The following is an 18,852-nucleotide window of genomic DNA, read 5'->3' on the forward strand; positions in this document are numbered from 1 at the left end:
AGCTGAATTTCAACTGTTCATCCATCCTAGTTTTCCTCATGAAAGAAGTGGGGGGGGGGGGTTGTTTTTTTTTTAACCAGGATGCTGCCAACATGACATTTTAATCATGTTGTACCATCACTTTGCTTTTGGTTTAAGCCAATACAGTCAGCGGCATAGCTAGGCATTTAGCACCCTTGGCAAATCTGTAGCTAAGTACCTTTTACAGAGTAACAACTTTGTTAATTGGTAAAATATATTGCCACTGATGCCCTCAGCAACTGCTCTAATGCCAAAGAGTTCCTATATCTCTGAATAAAGAATACAATTTACTTAGCTAAGTTGCAACTTGTCAGCCTGTCCTCATTCAATTAGTATTCAGGTGAATATCTACCAATGTGATACACTGCAAAAAAAGTGAGGATTCAGCTTCAGAAGTTTCTGCAGTCAGAAGCCCCAGTCGGTTCTCCATATTCCTTAAAGGCTACGTGTAGGTCTTCTCCCAGTTATCTAGTTGAAACGCCAATCTGGGAAAGCACAGATGTCATCTATTTTTTCCCAGATTGGAGTTTCAACTAGATAACTAGATATACTGAAAGTGAGTTTTTCCCACATTATCTGATTATGTCAGCTATAACTAAAAACTTTATCTTATGAAGACACATCTTAGTGCTGACACTGGAGGCTTTCATCTCACCAAAGTATACATACTAACGACTATTCAATGACAAATCTACAAGTGCTGAGAACGATTTTCTTCATTATATATTGAATCTAGCAGTGCAATTCTCCATTCTGAAATGTCTACATATATATGTAGAAATTTGTATGAATTGTATTATCCCTCCTGTAGCCTGATACAAATAACAGATATAATTTAACTGGAATGAAAGCCTTTATCCCCCTAATCTGCTCAAAATACCAAGCCTTGGCTCTCCAAAAATATCAGAGTTAGACATGCTAAGGGAATCTTAAAAAAAAATAAAAAATTCAGTGTATCACAAGTGGCTTGAGACCAAAATCCAGCTTTATATTCAGTATTGCAGCTTACAACACCCTGCACCAAAACCATCAACACATCCAAACTTTGAAAAGGCAAAGCAGAAACTTATATCATGAGCGTATGCTCTGTTCTAAAGACCATTAGGTGCAACTTTTGCCATTCCTTGCTTCCACTTCTCTCATATCTGGATGGTACTAACATAAGATCATCCAAAGATAAAACTGATATCTTGCATCATTCTTCTTTTCCAACTCCTGCTTAAATGATTATGGTAAATTACCTTCCACTATACTCAAAACATCTCACTCAATTAATCCTCTCTTTTAGTCTGGTTATTATCCTCCTCCCAGCTGTGCTTAATACTTGTACTCCAGAATTAAACAACTATTCTACATTGTCTTTACAATCTTTCTATTTCTCCAGCATCTATCACAATAGCATGGAAGTAAGTCTGTATTCATTCCATCCCATAAAAAAGGATGATAAAAAGTCTGCTATCAAACTATCACTCAAATGCATGCCTTCATCTCAATTCTCTTAAAACAATGGAGAAGATTGCCAATAACCAACTTCATTACCTTGAGGTTCACCAATTAATTAGTGGTTATCAATATGATTCTAATCACTCTCTCCTCAGAAGATCTCCAACCCACCTTTGAACACAAACCACAGAAAATGGAAAGGTTGGGAGTAACTAGTATTGTCACTTTTAACATTTCAAAGGATCGAATCTATCACCAATGCCTGCTCATCCAAAGATATCATCTTATGGTCTTCATCCCATTTGCAAATGGGTTGCTAATTTCCCCTCCGGTAGTTCAGTATATGTCTGGTGGATGATGCTTCTCCTCAGATACTCCAGCATTGGTGATGGAGTATCTGAGGGCTCTATACATTAACCCACTCTTCTTCTCTTATACATATAAGAGATATGTATAAGAGAAGAAGCAGCCATAAATCCTATCTATAAGTCTCATATAACAGTACATTCAAATAGTCTGCTTCCTTTGAAAAACTATACATTGTACATTCCAAACTTCTAGCTCTTTCATAACCAATGCCTTAAACTCTGATCTCCTTGCTATTCTTCAATGACACTAAAATAAAATGTATTATTTCTCAGAAGAAAGATTTCACTTCATTTCTCTTTATCTGAAAATACCCAGATCTCCAGAAAATATCAGCTTTTTTTGGGCTAACCAAAGAGAAGCAGCTGATCCAACCACACACACACACACACACACTTCTATAACATAAATGTATCACAATCCATAGCCTTTTTAGCCTTCAAGACATTGCTTCCCCACCTGTACAATTGTTGATCTACTCTATAATATAAAATAAGCTTTTTTTGTAACATTTTTGTCAAGTTATTTGCAACGTTTTGAAACTCAGGGGCTACTCTGAGTGTCGAGTCTTCAAAATTCGAGTCATCAGAATTCAGGGAGAACTGGCCTACCAGTCCGGAACTCGGGGGGGGGGGGGTCCCCTAGTACTATATAAATCTGAAATTCGCTGAATTGTGGAATACTATTCACATGTTTGATGCTATATAGAAGACAATACAATTAACTGATAGCCCTTCTCTCACCAGTTCACTCCATGTACTTGATCATGCACATTCTGTTTCACCTTACCTTTTCTACACTTATTTTTATGGACAAAATTGCACTAAATTGGTTACCATCATTCCTCCACTTTATTTTAGGTCTGTAAGAATATCAGCAGCTGTAATCAGACAGCAAATATTGCCTAGCTTTAAACTTACTGAACTAATTTTCTTCCTTCGCTAAAAAGAAAAGATGCTCATGCCATTTCTCTCCAGACTACGACATCAGCTATTCAAGAAATACATCAGCAGGTTTCTACTTTCTCTTCCATCTCTTGCCCAGTCATGGCACTGATGTACTTCAGATTTTGCAAACTCTCACACGTGTAATTAATGTGGATAAAAAAAAATTAGATCACTGCAAAGATACATCACAACTGCTATGCACATCTCACATCTGAACATGTTCTATAAAAACTGCTTTGCAATTTATATTGTTTCTAGTGATCTTTATCTTGCATGCAGTTCATCCAAATTTGCTTATTAATCCAACACTGTAGATGTCAAGAGGCTTCATTTTTTTTATTCAGTATGAAACTGAACCTAAAATTAACAAACAGCATGTTTCAGTATTAGAAAAATCCAAGTGTGAATGATTTTTCTTGTTTCCAGAGAATATGGGATATCATCCAGAAAAATCTATATCCTAATAAAAACAGAAATTCATTTTGGTTACTTCACTTTAAATTTCAATACTTACTAGGTTTGAAGTATCTAAGATTCAAATGATTTATGAATGGGTAGCAATATTTGTTACCCATTTCAACTACTCACCAATAACTATAATAGCTGATATAGAGAAAAGAGTATCAGGAAGTCAGTTTGTTTAACTTGCTTCCCAGAATATCATTACAGTTATCCTTAGTAAATCTAAACATGAACTATCATTCAATAAATTTCAAACAGCCAGCAAATATTCTTGAGTTGAGGTGCTGCATATGTATAAAGGCATCTTTTATTGTTTATAACTAACAAGTAGTTTTAGCACTGTCATTATCTCAATACAAATACTAACACAATGACAGCTGATTCTTGTTATGAACATGCTCAGTCAGCAATGATTAATTATCTATCTCAAAGACAAACATGCAGATTTCTTTGGCAATTTAGAGTTCCACCAGAACATAATACGATACTAAAAGATTTTTGAACTTTCGTACTCTAATTATGTAGACCAGAGAAACTATGACCAGTGGACTACATTTTATGTAGTGCATTTTTCTGTTCTTCAATGCAACAGTAAATAAACAACCTATTGGGAAGAATATTAGTTATTGCCAGTTCCCAATTAATTACTATGTTCAAAAAGTTTCCAACCTTTCATGGCGAATCATCATAAAAAAAAGTAAAATAAAAAAATAAAAACGTCCCGTTGAATTAAGTGGTTCTTGAATCAATAAAAGTAAATCAGTGAAGCAACATAAAAAAAAAAAAACGATGTGGCCACTGTTCTTATTTGGGATCGTAGCTGAAGCAACCAGAACTACAAGGCAACAACACAATTGCATGCATTGTTCTGTCCACTTTGCCTGTTTTTCAGAATGAAGAACCCAAGTGTCTAACAGGAAAACACCTGTCAACATTATGAGACCAGCTAACTAACCTTCAGTTGAAAATATGTAATGTGACCACTGATCAAGTGGTTAAGGAGAAAGAAGGAACCTGTTGATATATTTGGCTGGTACGAATGATTTGAAAGGAGAAACATATGGTACGAGGAAGGACACGAAAGAGTTACTGAAAGTAGTAAAAGAAAAAAAGTGAGAGGGTCAACTCTGTTACTATAACGGAGCTGAGCTGAGAAGGAGGGCCATAATAGTAAATGAATCAATGTGTAGGCTATGCAGAAGGAATGATGTAGAATTTGTGGATGTGTGGAGTGAGTTTGAAGGATAAAAGGTCTTATACAAGAAGGATGGTTTGCATTTGAATGGATTTGGTGCTCAGAGTCTGGAAAAAGTGTTATTGAATGAAGTGAAAATGGATGTGCAAAATCAGGGAAACTAGAGCTTTTAGGGGAAGAGGGAGCCATTGAGTGAGTACGCAGATATCGTGAGAGAGTTGAGTGTACAAATCTGCATAAAATGCCAAATTAGTACCATTGGTAACAAATCAGAATAGGATAGTTAGTGTAAAGCATAAGGACAGTGGTGAGCCTAAGGGGCTATTGCATTTTATGTAGCCTAATATCAGGATCATTCAGAACAAGGGGAAGGAGTTTTTGGCATTGGTTAGTTAATCCAGACCAAAGGTTATCGCATTAGTTAGACATGAATGACAGAAGATGATAAAGTTAATGGGATAAAATATGAAGGGTATAGTGTGTTCAGGGAGGATGGAGAGAAAAGTTTGTGGGAGGAGTATTATTAATGACAGCTGATGACAGTAGGAATCCAACTGCAGGCCAGTGGAAATAGTACATTTGAGGCCATCTGTTGTGAGATTGTGGCCAGCAGAACAAAATATACAGTTGGATGCTGCTATAGAGCAGGGGGATGGAAAAAATAGAGACAGTATACATCAGCAAAGAGACTCAATGAGTGGAGGGCAGATAATTATTATGGCGGATTTCAACTATGGGAACATAGATTGGGAGGAGGAGGAGAGGACACATGGGAGGAAGGAAATGGAATTAATGCAGTTACTAAGGGATAATTACCTGGGACAGCATGTGGTGGAATATACTAGGAGTTCAAGAGTGCTCGATCTAGTAATTGCCTCTGAGAATTTGTCTAAGAATTTGCATCTGGGAAATTGGTGAGAGTGATCGTATGGTCTTGACCTGGAAGGTGGCTAAATGTATGCAATTTTCAGTTAAAACAGGGTATATGTGGAATTACAGGGCTGGTAAGTATGACAAGCTTAGGAGATTGCTTGGATCGGTGCCATGGCATGCAAAACTGCAAGAGCTGAATGCTGATAGTGCATAGGAAGTGGTAAAGGGGTGTTTGGGGGAAGTAATGGCAAACTGCATTACTTCCCCCCTCTCAGATTACTACTCAGAGTCAGGAGAATAAATCAAGTGGGAGTTAAACGGATGGATACCATCATTAAGCTGGAGCTATAAAAAAATTTTTAAAAAAATTTGTGGACAGAATTCAAGGAGAAAGGTGATCAGCAGCCACATGAGCAGAAGGATAACCAGTATGGTAAGAAAGGCTAAAGCAGAGTATGAAAGGAAATTAGCAGTGCAGGCCAAAGATAATCCCAAAGAGTTCTTTTAGTATGTTGCAAATAAAAGGAAAAACGATTTTAATGAATGCAGGTTGTAGGGAGGTAACTGAATCAGATGAAATAGTATATTAAATACTAAGTGAACACTTTGCAAGAGTATATCATCCAGGTGGAGATATTGCAGTAACAAGAGAGGCAAAAACTTATATGGAAACTGAGGTAAATGAACTGAAGGTACAAAGCATATTACAGAACCTTAATGTGAATACAGCGAAGGAATTACATTGTATACCAGCTTGAGTTTTACAAGAAAGTGCTAGGGAATTGGCAGTGCCTTTGACCACGCTGTTTATGTCTCGGCTCTGGATTAGTCCCCAGGGGAGTTGGGGGGGATCTGCATAAAGGAGACTCCAAGACTGAGGTAGCAAATTACTGACCAATCAAAATATCAGGAGTCATAGTCAAGGTACTAAAGAAGTTGGTGAAGAGCAAAATACAGGAATGGATAGACAGAAATGGGATACTGTGTGTTTGTGGAGAGGGAAGTCAACATGGTCTGTGAAGAGTAGATCGTGCCTCAGTAACTTGCTCATGTTTTATACAGTGACACTGCTGGACTTTTGCAAAGGCTTTTGACAGGATACCTCATGGAATTCTAATTAATAAATTGCAGCACATAGGGATAGATATAAAGTTGGTGAAGGGATAAAGGGATGGATAGTGTGATGTTTAGCATGATGTTTAGAGCCTGCCTTGATGAGTCTAAGGACACAATGGAGTAGCCCAAAATAATAATTTCTTAACCAGGCAAAGTTTGTAGTCTTTGGAGAAAAAACAGTATGATGAAGACTGTTCAAAAGAACAGAAGCAAGCTTAATGGGTTTGAAGTTTGGGCAGTAAATGGATGTTAACTAGCAGCTGCATAAAGTCTTATCTGCTTTAAATAAGAGTGAAGGTGTGATGGTGGCCCACCAAGATGGCTGCAAAAAAGGAATATGAAATATGATAGAATATGATAATGTTTATGAGAGAGTGACTGGTAGAGAATCTGTTATATGGCCCTCATCTGGATGGCATCACACATTGAAGTTTTTGATGCACCGTTAGTTTCTCCAACATTTTTCATGGCTTGTGTCCAAAGATTGGCAGGAGATCCATTATGGAGTAAAAGTGGTGAAATCCATACTGATAATCAACAATTAATTTTTAAAATGTCATCACTATCTGGAGGCCCACAAGTTAATCAGTGATTATCAAATCAAAAATGAATTGAGGGTAGTGGGATAGTAGCTTGATGGCTGACTTTTTATCACCATTCTGGAATAGACTGAATATAACCTCATTTCAATGCTGTTGGGTAGATATCAATGAGTATCGTCACTTGTACAGATGATATAGAATAGTGTTTTAATTCTGGTTGTAAATTTTGTGCAGAGTTAGATTGATGTCATCAGAACCAAAAGATTGATGATATTCAAGTTAAGGTTCTCCTGATTTTTCTGGAAAAAGATCAGAGAGGGCATGAAGTAATGTAAAATGAGATTTATCTTCATCTTCTGTATATGAGTTGGAGAAGAAGACTGAAGCCAAGAGGTCTGTCTCTGGGTAATATTATAACAATATCATCATAATATTATACATGCAGAGGAAGCATAACGGGGCAGAAGTCTCTTGCCAACAGTAACTACCTTTGCATGGAACTAGAAGGCAAATGCATTTAGTTTGCATGCAGAGAAAATTTGAATTTATTGCTCATTTTAGCAGAAGATGAGAGCTATAGTGGCAGATTGCAAAGCCAGATTTTCTGACTTGGGATATACCAATTTGTTATCTTGGACTACTATGTCTCTGAGACACAAGGCTGGGAAAGTGGTTGAGGACCTAGGCAGACTGGTGGAGAAAATTCTTAATTCCAATAAGTATTATTTCTGTTATTCAGGTGTTTGGATCAAGAGAGCAGAAACAGTAATCAGACAATGGAAAGGAGTAGAAATCAAGGAAATCATTCCATTATTTTTATATGGGAACCCCAAAATTATTCCATTATTTTTATATGGGAGCCTTAAAGTGACCTCCTGAAGATATTCCAGTGGGAACAATGAAACATTGCAACATGAACTTCAACACTGAAGAAAAACAGCATTTTCTTTAACAGCATTGAAGAAAAATCTCAAAAGCAATATTTCCCTTTGTTTTTCCCTAACCTTTGATAATACCGAAATCTACAGACAAAATCAAAATCTCTTCTTACACCTCACTTACTTAATTTAACTGCAACTCAAACCTTTTCCAGCATAAATATCACACTTCTCACCCGTGCAACTGCTAACATTACATAATGTCAAATCCATCCAGTTTTGCATACTGTTCCCAAATTCTGAGTAATGGATGGATTTCAAAAATTCTCTAAAAATACTTATTACTAGTGCTTTTTTTTGGGGGGGGGGGACAGTACACAATATCATATACAATGCCATACAATTACAAACCATTATTAACAGTGATACATAAAATATGGATGTAGTATCATTTTAATTTTCAACTTTTCTTGCAAACTTTACTTATTCTATGCTAGCAAAGAATAAGTACTGCCACTGATTGCTTTAGAAAAATAGTACTGCTTATTACTATCTACAAAAGTTTAACCATTCCTTTTTCACATACTAACTCCAGTCATTTTCCCAAAAGCATTCTGTTTGCCCTGTGTCTTTCTGTAGATATTTTCATGGATGCTATTCTGCCAAACTGACTCCTCTCATTTCTCCACTTTCCTTTAAGATTGTAAACACATGAGCAAACTAATGATCAACACCTTATATCCACAGAGCATGCATGCTAAATAAATACATGTCATTCTGTTATTAGATATGCCTTCCTCCATCATACACAATTCAGCACTTCAAGCTTACTGAACCACCTGTCTGATCTCTCTCTGATTTCATTCATTATTTTTTGAACTTTCCTCATTGTGTTTGCAGGCTCAACCTCCAGCTGTTATTGAAACCTTTTGGAATATTCCTTGATTCCCTCCATGATCACTTGCCCACATATGGCACTGATGGGCTACAGGTTTTATAGTCTCACATGTGTGAGGAACCATATTGATACCTTATCCTATAATAATTCCCTAATAAAGTAGCACTGTTACCCCGTCAACCATAGGCTGAGAAGAAACGCGTGAGAGGTTAAAATAAATTTTAAAAATAAATAAATAAAATAAAAAGCCACTTGCCTGCCAAATTCTGCTGCATTTACATTTCCTCCAACTCTCCCCATAATCAGTATGCTACAATTCTGAAATTCTAGAATTTTCTCATCACTGCAGAAATCCTGACCAAGTCTTATTAACATAAGAAGTCATTTCTAATCCCTCTGGCTCCCCATCACAGCTAAGTTCTGAAAAAATCACTCTTCAGTATGAAATACGCTGAGAAAAGTGTTTATTAAATCATTTAAAACATGCAAATTACTCAAAGGTTTTTACAAGAATGATACAGGAGTTTTTTCAGAACAGATTTGTGTGTGTGTGTGTGTGTGTGTGTGTGTGGAAGGAGGAAAGTTAGATGTCATACCTGGAAATTGAGCAAGAGTGTGAAGATTAGATTTTTTGCTTGGAGAGTGGTAAATGAGTGGAATATGTTGCCAGTCTGTTGTGGGTGCATGTCACTGAATGAGTTCATAGTGAAGTATAATAGATATTGTGTGAATATTGGCATAATGTTTAGGGCTTTCCTTAATGAGTCTGCATAACCCCATGGACTTGTCTGAGTAATAATAAATAATAAAATAACCACACTCTATCCTCTGTAGTAGATATTTTGCCACCACCAAGTTGTGCCCAACCAAACCAAAGACTTCCTGGGATTTTGACATGAATCACTGATCTCATCTACTTTTTTTCCTTCCTTACCATGCTTATCAGATTTCATACAAACACTTTATGTATCTTCAGTATGAAATACTTTGAGAAGTGTTTATTAAATAATTTAAGACATGCAAATTACTGAAAGGTTTTGCTGCCTTATACTTCTTATAGTTTTCCACAGGGTTTGACTTTATGTCTTCAAATTTCATTCCTACTTTATTTATTTTTTGTAATCTCAATTTCTATTACTTTTATATATTAAATCATTTTTTCAGTATGCTTTAATCTCATGTACTATCAATCTCTTTCTCTCATCAAGCATCATCTCACTATTCTAGTAAGTTTATTATGAAGCTTTCCATATTTGCCAAAATTCTACATATATCCTTTTTTTAAATCCTTTCAAAGCTAATATCCTATCCTACCTAGTCACCTCTCAAATCAATGCCCTATAAATTTTTTTTGCCAAATGGCAACAAAATTGATATTTCATCCATAATTAGACCTCCAAAACTATCACCAAATCCTACTAAAACCTTATGTTGTAAATAACACAAGGATCCTTCAAAACAAGAAATTTATTCTTTGTTTCCATATGCTATCTTCTCTTTCCAATTCATGTAATTAAAATACCCTATCAAGATCACTCTCCAACACCTCGGTCACTGTCCTGTACATGTCCAGGCCATCAGCAACATCTAATCAGATATATTTATCTTCCTCATAATGCTATGAATGCCTTCTGATTATCATATCTACATTGATTATGATTATCATACCACAAGTATAATATCTGCATTCCCTGATTGAAGTTATTCTGAATCCCTGAAGATTAAAATGAAATTCATAGTATCTCACAATTGCAAAAAAAAAAAAAAATTCCACGAGTATACTTCTGTGTGTGTGTGTGTGTGTGTGTAGGGGTAAAAGTAACACAGTGATAATGAAATCCTACACTCTAGAATGTCAATTATATAATCCTCATAAATAACCTGGTGTTGATACATAGACACAGATTCGTTTATATTGCTGTCAGTGGAATAATAATTAAGTTTATTTGTTATTGTTCACATATGCTATCTCCAGCAAACATATCTGGTGAATAATAACTACGCCAATGTGTCACAGACATGCTAAAGCATGTCTGTGAAAGCCAAACAATGAATTGAATAATATCCTACAGTCTGCCATTTCTACAATATTCTCCTAATTAAAAAAAAAATAATAATAATAATAAAATAAAACTGCTACAAATCTAGGACAACATTATTATGAGACCATCAGTCTAACTTTTAAGATCACCTCACTTTACAGAGAACATCAAGTAAGTATCTCTGTAGTGTAATTGGAAGAATGCAGAAACATTGTGCCCTTCAATTGGAAAATGGGTGGTTAAATTCTTGTCCTGATGGAAGGAGTCTTCATGGGCTTTTTCAATTGAGTTAGTTTATCTCATACAGAGGTAGCAGGTATTTTACTCCTGGGAACTTGGGTTTTCATTCCACCTATAGGCAAATTAGCTATGAGAACACACACACAATTTACAGACAAAAAATACTGTTGTTGGTGGTGATGGGTGGTAGATGGCATTAGTGGTGGTAGTAGTAATGGTGTAGGTGGAGAATTAAGTAGTAGGTAAGACAGAGAGAGATGTCTGTAGCAGAGTGCTCTCCCACAATGAGTCCTTGGAAGTGTCACATAATAATAACAATATTCAGTTTGTTCTTTGCCTGCATGTATGAACATAATCTTTCCTTTTTACCTACCAAGATACCTTGGTAACCAAGGAGAAATACTGGTATCGTAATTATATTTATATAATACGATACCAGTATTATATAAATATAATATCTAAAGTAACTGTTTCTTTCCATTAGGCAACAACATAAATGATAAATGGCAGTTTCCTATGTACAAAAAAAAAAAACATTCATTTTACATATCTCATATCCACAGAGCATACATGCTAAATAAGTAGATATGCCATTTTGTTATCATCATGCAAGTCAGAAGCATAATGCAGACATCTGACAAACCAAACATTCACAATTGGTTAGGAACTCCATCTTCAAACAGCAGTAGCTTTGTATTTGTTTACACTTAATCCTCATAAGGTTCATACCTAGATAGGTCTCATGTTGATTATTCTGAAATATATGAAAGTGTTAAACTCATATATTTTCATCTAGATATTCAAGGCTAAAAATATTTACTGGGAATAGTTATGATATAACTTCTTTTGAATGAAGTAAATACTACTACCCTGTTTATCGGAAGCATATAGTGGCCAATGCCATGCCTAGTCTCTTTTCTAGAGACTTGAAGAGTGAAAAATAGCCTTTTCTGGACTGCAAAGTTGGAGACGCATTAATCTCTTCATTAATCATTATGACTGTTATTTGGATTTGGAATCCACAAGAGTTCAGAAATCTCAAAGGCCTGATGTACTTCACATAATGCCCATCATATTGCTCCTTGAATTCAGTGAACAATGCACATGTGCATTCTATTTTTAGGAAGGAGGGAGGGGAGAGAGAGAGAGAAAGAGAGAGAGATCATCTCCAGTCTTTTGTTCACTTAACTTTGAAAGATTTTCTCATTTATTCTCTTCCCTGCTGCCATGATATCATCTTGCATCCATCTCCTAGAAGATATGACAGATGCAAGAGAAAAATTCACAACATATGGTATACTAAAGCCAGAAATATTGAAAATAAGGTGACGGAGTTCATGGCATTGATTAGTTCAACTTGGCCAAAAGTTATTGGCATTAATGAGACTTGGCTGTTGGAGAATGATATAGTCATAGGGATAGAATGCAAGAGATATAGTATCTTCAGAGGAAACAAGATGGGGAAAAGGTTTTGCTAATGATAGCAAAAGAACTAAAGCCAAAATATAATAGGAGTACATCTATTCGGAAGGAGAGGGATGCAGAGAACACTTCATTTGAGATTAACTGGTGGGAGATAGAAGCCAACAGAATGAAACATGGTTATCGGTACAGGCAATGCTCTCCATGCAAAGAGCCTGTTCCTCACTCCTCTGCTCACACCTTCCTTATACTGTTTCCAGCAATGGCCTCTTGTTCTACCCCCCCCTCTCCCATTCCATGAAAAATCTCTTCCATGTTAACTTGATAACAACCCCAGACTAGCTTATATGTCTCTATCATATCCCCCCACCTCTTCCTCCTATTCATGAGGCTTTGCAACTTACATTCTCTCAATCTCCTTGTGCTCTTACTCCACATTCCAAAGACCACTGACCACCTTTGTGAATCTTCTCTGGACTCTTTCTAACATATTCTTGTCACCATGAAAACCTGCCTGGTGACCAAATCTGTTCACAATAATCCATATGAGACCTGGTCAAGGCCTTATAAAATGGCATCATAACCTTTCTATTTCTGCATATCAAGGTCCTCCACATCATTGCCATTATCCGACGTGACATCTTCACAATTTGTGCAATGTGGCTCCTGAATTTCAGGTTTTCTTGTCCACCATCACTCTTAGATATCTCATCTCCTTACTTCCTTTAAAGTTTCCCCACCAAATGTATACTTTGCATCCCATCGTTGCTTACCAAATCTCAAAACCTTACACTTTGAGACACTGAACCAATCTTCATACTGATCTAGAAATGTTTATAGAATAAATTTGATGGTATGCATTATCCTTTTTAATCCATGATTGTTGTTTATTGTTAATCTAGTCAGATCTGGGGGGTTGATGATTAATAGAAACCAGAAATTCAGGGGACATATTGCAAAGGTGGCGAAGGTAACACAGAGGATTGCTGCAATACTGAGAAGGACGCTGACCTGCAGAGATAAAAGAGTTATCATTCTGTTGTATAAGACCCTGATCAGACCACACTTAGACTATTGTTTGCAAATTTGGTCCCCAGGATTTGAAGGGGATAAATTAACTGTGGAAAGGGTACAGAGGCAGAAAACAAAGATCGTTTCAGGACTGTACAATATTTGTTATGAGGATTGGCTGAGGGAATGTGGACTGCAGAGTTTGGTAGATAGAAGGAGAGGTGATATGATTGAGACTTTTAAACTGTTGAGAAGTGGATACAGGGTTGACACTGGGGAGTTCTTTCGCTTGGTGGAAGAGTGGGAAGGAGTGATGACAAGGGGCCATCCCTGGAAGTTACAAAAGGAAGCTGTGAGTAAGAGGATGAGGAGTAGTTTCTTTGCATGGAGGGTGGTTGAACCGTAGAATGCATTGTCTGATAGAGTGGTGCGAGCGAGAAGAGTCAATGAGTTCAAGGAATGGTATAATAGACTTCGTATTTCCTCGGAAGGACCTCCCACAATGAGTCTTGATAGACTGTGTTTCCTAGGAAGGACTTCCTGTGATGAGTATTTTGGCTCCATGGAGGCCTGAATAATAATAATATACCTGGTTTACATATATTTTTGAACTTTACTTAGTTAAGTGAATTAACATTTGGTACACAAATTTGATATGAATGGCTTAAATTGTCTTTGTCATGACAATACTGATATTATCATTGCTTTTAATGGACTGATTAAAACAACCCAGTGATTGCAAAAATCAAAATAAAACCTAAGATACCAAGCCAACCATTCATAAGAGAAACATAATTCAGACTCACTTAACAACCAAGAAGTTAAAACTGCTTTATGGAAGAATTCACAAAATCCCTTAACAAGTCTGACACCACAACTCACACAGAAAATAGAACACCAATTGATGAAATTAACATGAACTGGCAAATATTCAAGAATAGCATCAAGGAAGCAGTTAAAAATACACTCCCACAATTAAAAAGGAAAAGAATTCATTGGATAAATTAAAAAATATTAAAGCTGATGGAACAAGAAAAAAGTTAAAGAACAAACCTGAATATAAAAGCATGAATAAAGAAATAAAAAGAGAATGCAGGAAAGCCAAAGAGGAATGGATTAAGAATAAAAATGTACAGACATAGAAAACCTTGACAGAAGCAGAGAAATGTATGAAAAGATTAGAGAAATGCAATGCTCTCCCCAGAAAGTTTTACCAGTCAGGTGAAATGAAACATTAGCTGGGCATACAAAAATTATTTTTCCATTCTTGCTCATTATTTAGCCATGTCAATTCACAACATTAGCAGGGTGGTCAGTAAAACCAGCCGGGCAGTTTGCCCATTCAAAAGGTCCTGGGGAGAACATAGGAAATGACAAGCAGGACAAATACAGTAAATCATACAATTGTCATTAGAGACTCAAGAGACCATATTCTAATGGATAAAAAAGAAATCATGGAAAGATGGTTTGAATACACAAGGAAATTATACGAGCAACAAAGAAATAACATTCCCAAACAGACTGATTTAGAAGGAACCCCCCCCCTCTCCCAGTTTACTTTGTGAAGTTGAAAACTGTCAGAAAACTAAACCCACATAAAACTACAGGAATAGATAATATCTTGGCAGAATGGTTGAGGGCTCTCAATGAAGGAGGTCTGGAATTTCTAACAAAATTTTGCAATAAGATATACAAGACTGGATTTCTACCCAAAGATAATAATCACTCAATTTTCGTTCCAATTCCCAAAAAAACAAAAGCTACAAGATGTGAATAGTTCAGGACAATTCGCCTCATCAGTCAAGTATCAAAAGTCCTCCTATACATTATTCTTGAAAGAAATAAAAGAAAAATAAGCACAGAAATAAATGATACACAAAGTGGCTTCAAGGAAAGTGTAGGTAGAAAAGAAGATATTTTCAACGTCAGAACCATCATAGAAAGATTTGTACCTCTGCTTCATAGATTACAAAAAGGCATTCAACAATGTTCAACATGAGCAATTAATTGAAATCCTTTCAAAAATAGGCATGGACAGAAAAGACATTAGGCTAATAACTAATCTTTACTGGGAAACTGCATCTTTGAGAATAAATAGACTTCAGAAGAATTCCCAGTTCAGAAAGGTGCGAGACAAGGCTGTGTTTTGTCTTCGATTCTCCTTAACCTGTACACAGAAGAAATATTTAATAAAATTAGTAACCTCAAAGGAATGTAGCGGACAGAAATATTAATAACCTAAGATATGCAGATGACACGGTTCTTCTAGCTGAAAACAAATATGACCTCAAGACTCTTATAGATGAAACCCTCAAGTACAGCAAACAGTATATGGCCTCAGTTTCAACTTTAAAAAGACAAAAATCATGATAATTTCAAGAGAAAAGGAAATACCAAAAATATCCATTAACATAAAAAGGAAAGAAATTAGAACAGGTGCAAAGATACATACACCTGGGACATTTGATCACAGAGAATGGCAGGACAGAAGATGAAATTAGAAAAAGGATTGAAATTGCAAGGTCAGCTTTCAACAATATGAAAAATCTACTGACATCTAGAGAATTAAATCTGAAAACAAGACTAAGAATCTTCAAATGTAACATATGGGCCACATTATTATACGGAGTAGAGACATGGACACTCTCCAATCTGAGTGTGAAAAAACTAGTGGCCTTGCCTTTGAAATGTGGATGCTGCGAAGAATTATGAGGATATCATGGAAAGGCAAAAAGACAAATGAAGAGGTACTAAAAATGGTAGGCATAAACAGGAGCCTGATAAAAGAAATTAAAAGGAGAGAAATCAGCTATTTCGGCCATATTCTGAGACATAACTGCCTACCAAGGACACTTCTCGAAGGAACTGTTGAGGGGAAAGAGAAGGAGAGGTAGACAAAGACTGGAGTGGATGAAAAATATTGAAGACTGGACCTATCTCTCATATGAGGAATGCAGCAGAGAAGTGCAGAATAGAACATGGTGGAGACGCATGGTAGTCAATCTCCTGGAGGGAGAAGACACCTGACAGGACAGGAATGGATTGATGCCAACTGTACCATTTACTTTTATTAACGAAATATCTTCTTTTTTTTTTTCCCCCTAGATTGAAAGCAAGGTTTTCATTGGGGATTGTTTTATCTTTCATGACTAATCATTTACTTTTTTTTTTATCCCCCTTGTTTACTAAGAAGCTAGTTTATGGAAATTAAAAAATAAAAATAATAATAATAAAATAAGTATTTTCTAAAATTATTTTAACCTCGTCCATAATTAATTAAATAAAAAAAAATAGCTAACGCCTTTTATTTCCACAGGTTAATCTGAAGTGGCATATATTCAAATTAAGTGTCATGTAAAATACCCCGAAATTTATATCATAGAAGCATGTATGTTACATTAGCTATTATTTTGACTTTCTTATGAGCAATACATTTGCGATAATTTTCATAAGATAAACAGAACAGAAATTATGAGAATCTCCATCCCAATACGAAATAAACCGAAAAATGCCTTGCCTTACCTTACCTCCAAGAGATTTACGGTGTGGTATCCTTCTATACGTATGTATTGAATTACGTACTTGCTTCTGTTTGCCAGCAAATTAACGCACATGTTGAAGAAAGAAAAAAATAGTTTTCCACGTAAGTGACACGTGTTTTATTAAACCTCACGTAGGTTCACTAATTATGTGGAAATTTCTTAATTTTTTTTCCCTTTTTCACACGCATTTCAAAGTACAACCTAGAAACTTTTTTTTTTCTTTCAAATATTTCTGGGTTCGCCTTAGAAATGAGTTGCTAACATTACCGAGATTCAATAAAATTAATGAAGTTCTACTTCTAAATCTTGTATAACAAAAATTAATTAAATTTCAGATTAAGAACCTGACTAACCTTACTAATATTTATATATCAACTTTCACCTTATATATATATATATATATATGAATAAGCGACGTTTACTTGTTTTACTAATATCCATATCACTTTTCAAACGACCTTCACATTCCCCCCCGCCCAAAGATGGCAGTTTAATTTGGATTAATAATATGTCACAAAATATCGCATACGCAAAAAAAAAGTTTTCGTAAGTTAAAGTCACTTTCTTAAGTCAAGTACCAAGAATACATGATATTAATTGCAGTTTATAAGCGGCTATTTTATCTACACCATATTTCTTACAGATTTCAGATCGAATTCACATTCTCAATAATTCAAACGATTTCAGCCTAGTAGCTGAAATAGCTTCTAAACTGCAACCAAATACTTTCATCTCAATATATGTCTCGCTGATTTACAATGCGAGATTTTTTTTTAATGCGATATCACTTATTTCATAGATAAAACAGATAACACATGTCATTCGATGAGTCTTTGGACTCCCCGGAGGTGTCATGCCACAACAACAACAACAATAATAATAATAATGTAGAGCCTCTGCTACTAATGGCTAAGTTAAGTAAGTTTGAGCGCGGTTAGTAGTTGGAAGGGGCTCAATCGTTCGATGCTGTTGGCACACTCCCCCTCGATGAGTCTTTGGACTCCCTGAAGGTGTCAAATAATAATAACAAATCGGATAAACATTGCGACCTATGGAAGTATCCACGCCATTTTACTTCTCCTCCATTTCGATTCGATTATGTCCACATTGTCAAAAGAGCTTAAGCAATCTAACATTCCAAATTTGCCAGATCTAAAAAAAAAAAAAAAAAAAAAAAAAAGCTTTTGGGGGGAGAGGACTATTTTATTAGTATATCTTAAGCATTTTATTCCTTTACATGGGAAGCATCAAGTCCATTAATGGGACTTGATGCTTCCCATGTAAAATTCCCTCAGTAGCTCAGTCGGTATAGTCGAAGTCCTTTGGTCAGAAAGACCTGAGTCCTATTCCCGTCAGAGACATGAGGAACCTTTATCTGGTCTCTTTCGATGAAAGGTGAGTTAGCCGGTCTCATACGGAGATAGGAAACACAGAAACTCTGTTTCTTCGTCCCCTTAGGGAACGACGAAATATTGCCCTTAATGAATATTATGAATAAGAGCCTGTGTAGCTCAGTGGATGTGGCGTTTGCACACCATCGCGCTAGGCCGCACGAAGGAAGTCTTGGTTTCGAGTCTAGTCGGCGACTAGAGGAAATTTTTCTAAGCCTTTTTTCGACCGGTTCCCGAGTTAGTCGATCTCTGGCACGGGCAAGCAGGTTTTTTCTCCCGGAAACTCGGGTTTTTCGTCCTGTAAACTCAAGAAAATCGACCGTAGAACCCACATTATTTCAGACATTAAATATATTGTGTTAGGGTAGAGACCACGAGATGGCGGCACATTTGAGCCGTCTCTCTTCACTGCGTACCGCTTAATTAGTGATAGCCTTGGGCCATCTGTCTCTGATTGGGTACC

General features: G+C 36.1%; 1 protein-coding gene across 2 annotated transcripts in view; it reads right to left on the reverse strand.

The window, feature by feature from the left end:
• LOC150097608 (uncharacterized) overlaps positions 1–17,461 on the reverse strand; it is a 57,020-nt gene extending 39,559 nt beyond the window's left edge. Inside the window, exons 1-2 of one of the 2 annotated variants that reach the window (XM_090407454.1) lie at positions 17,352–17,461; positions 8,998–9,161 (exon numbers count right to left, since the gene is read on the reverse strand). In XM_090407454.1, the coding sequence (XP_090263580.1) occupies positions 8,998–9,016 (19 nt within the window). In that variant the 5' untranslated portion in view covers positions 9,017–9,161; positions 17,352–17,461. Of the gene's footprint in view, positions 1–8,997; positions 9,162–16,978; positions 17,013–17,351 lie in introns of those variants that run through there. The other variant, XM_090407455.1, reaches the window with a different exon arrangement.
• Positions 17,462–18,852: the final 1,391 nt, after the last annotated feature.

Source organism: Typopeltis vanoorti, chromosome 17 (genome assembly GCF_054136105.1).
Source record: "Typopeltis vanoorti isolate ZY-2024b chromosome 17, IOZ_Tvanoo_1.0, whole genome shotgun sequence".
NCBI lineage: Eukaryota > Metazoa > Arthropoda > Arachnida > Uropygi > Thelyphonidae > Typopeltis > Typopeltis vanoorti.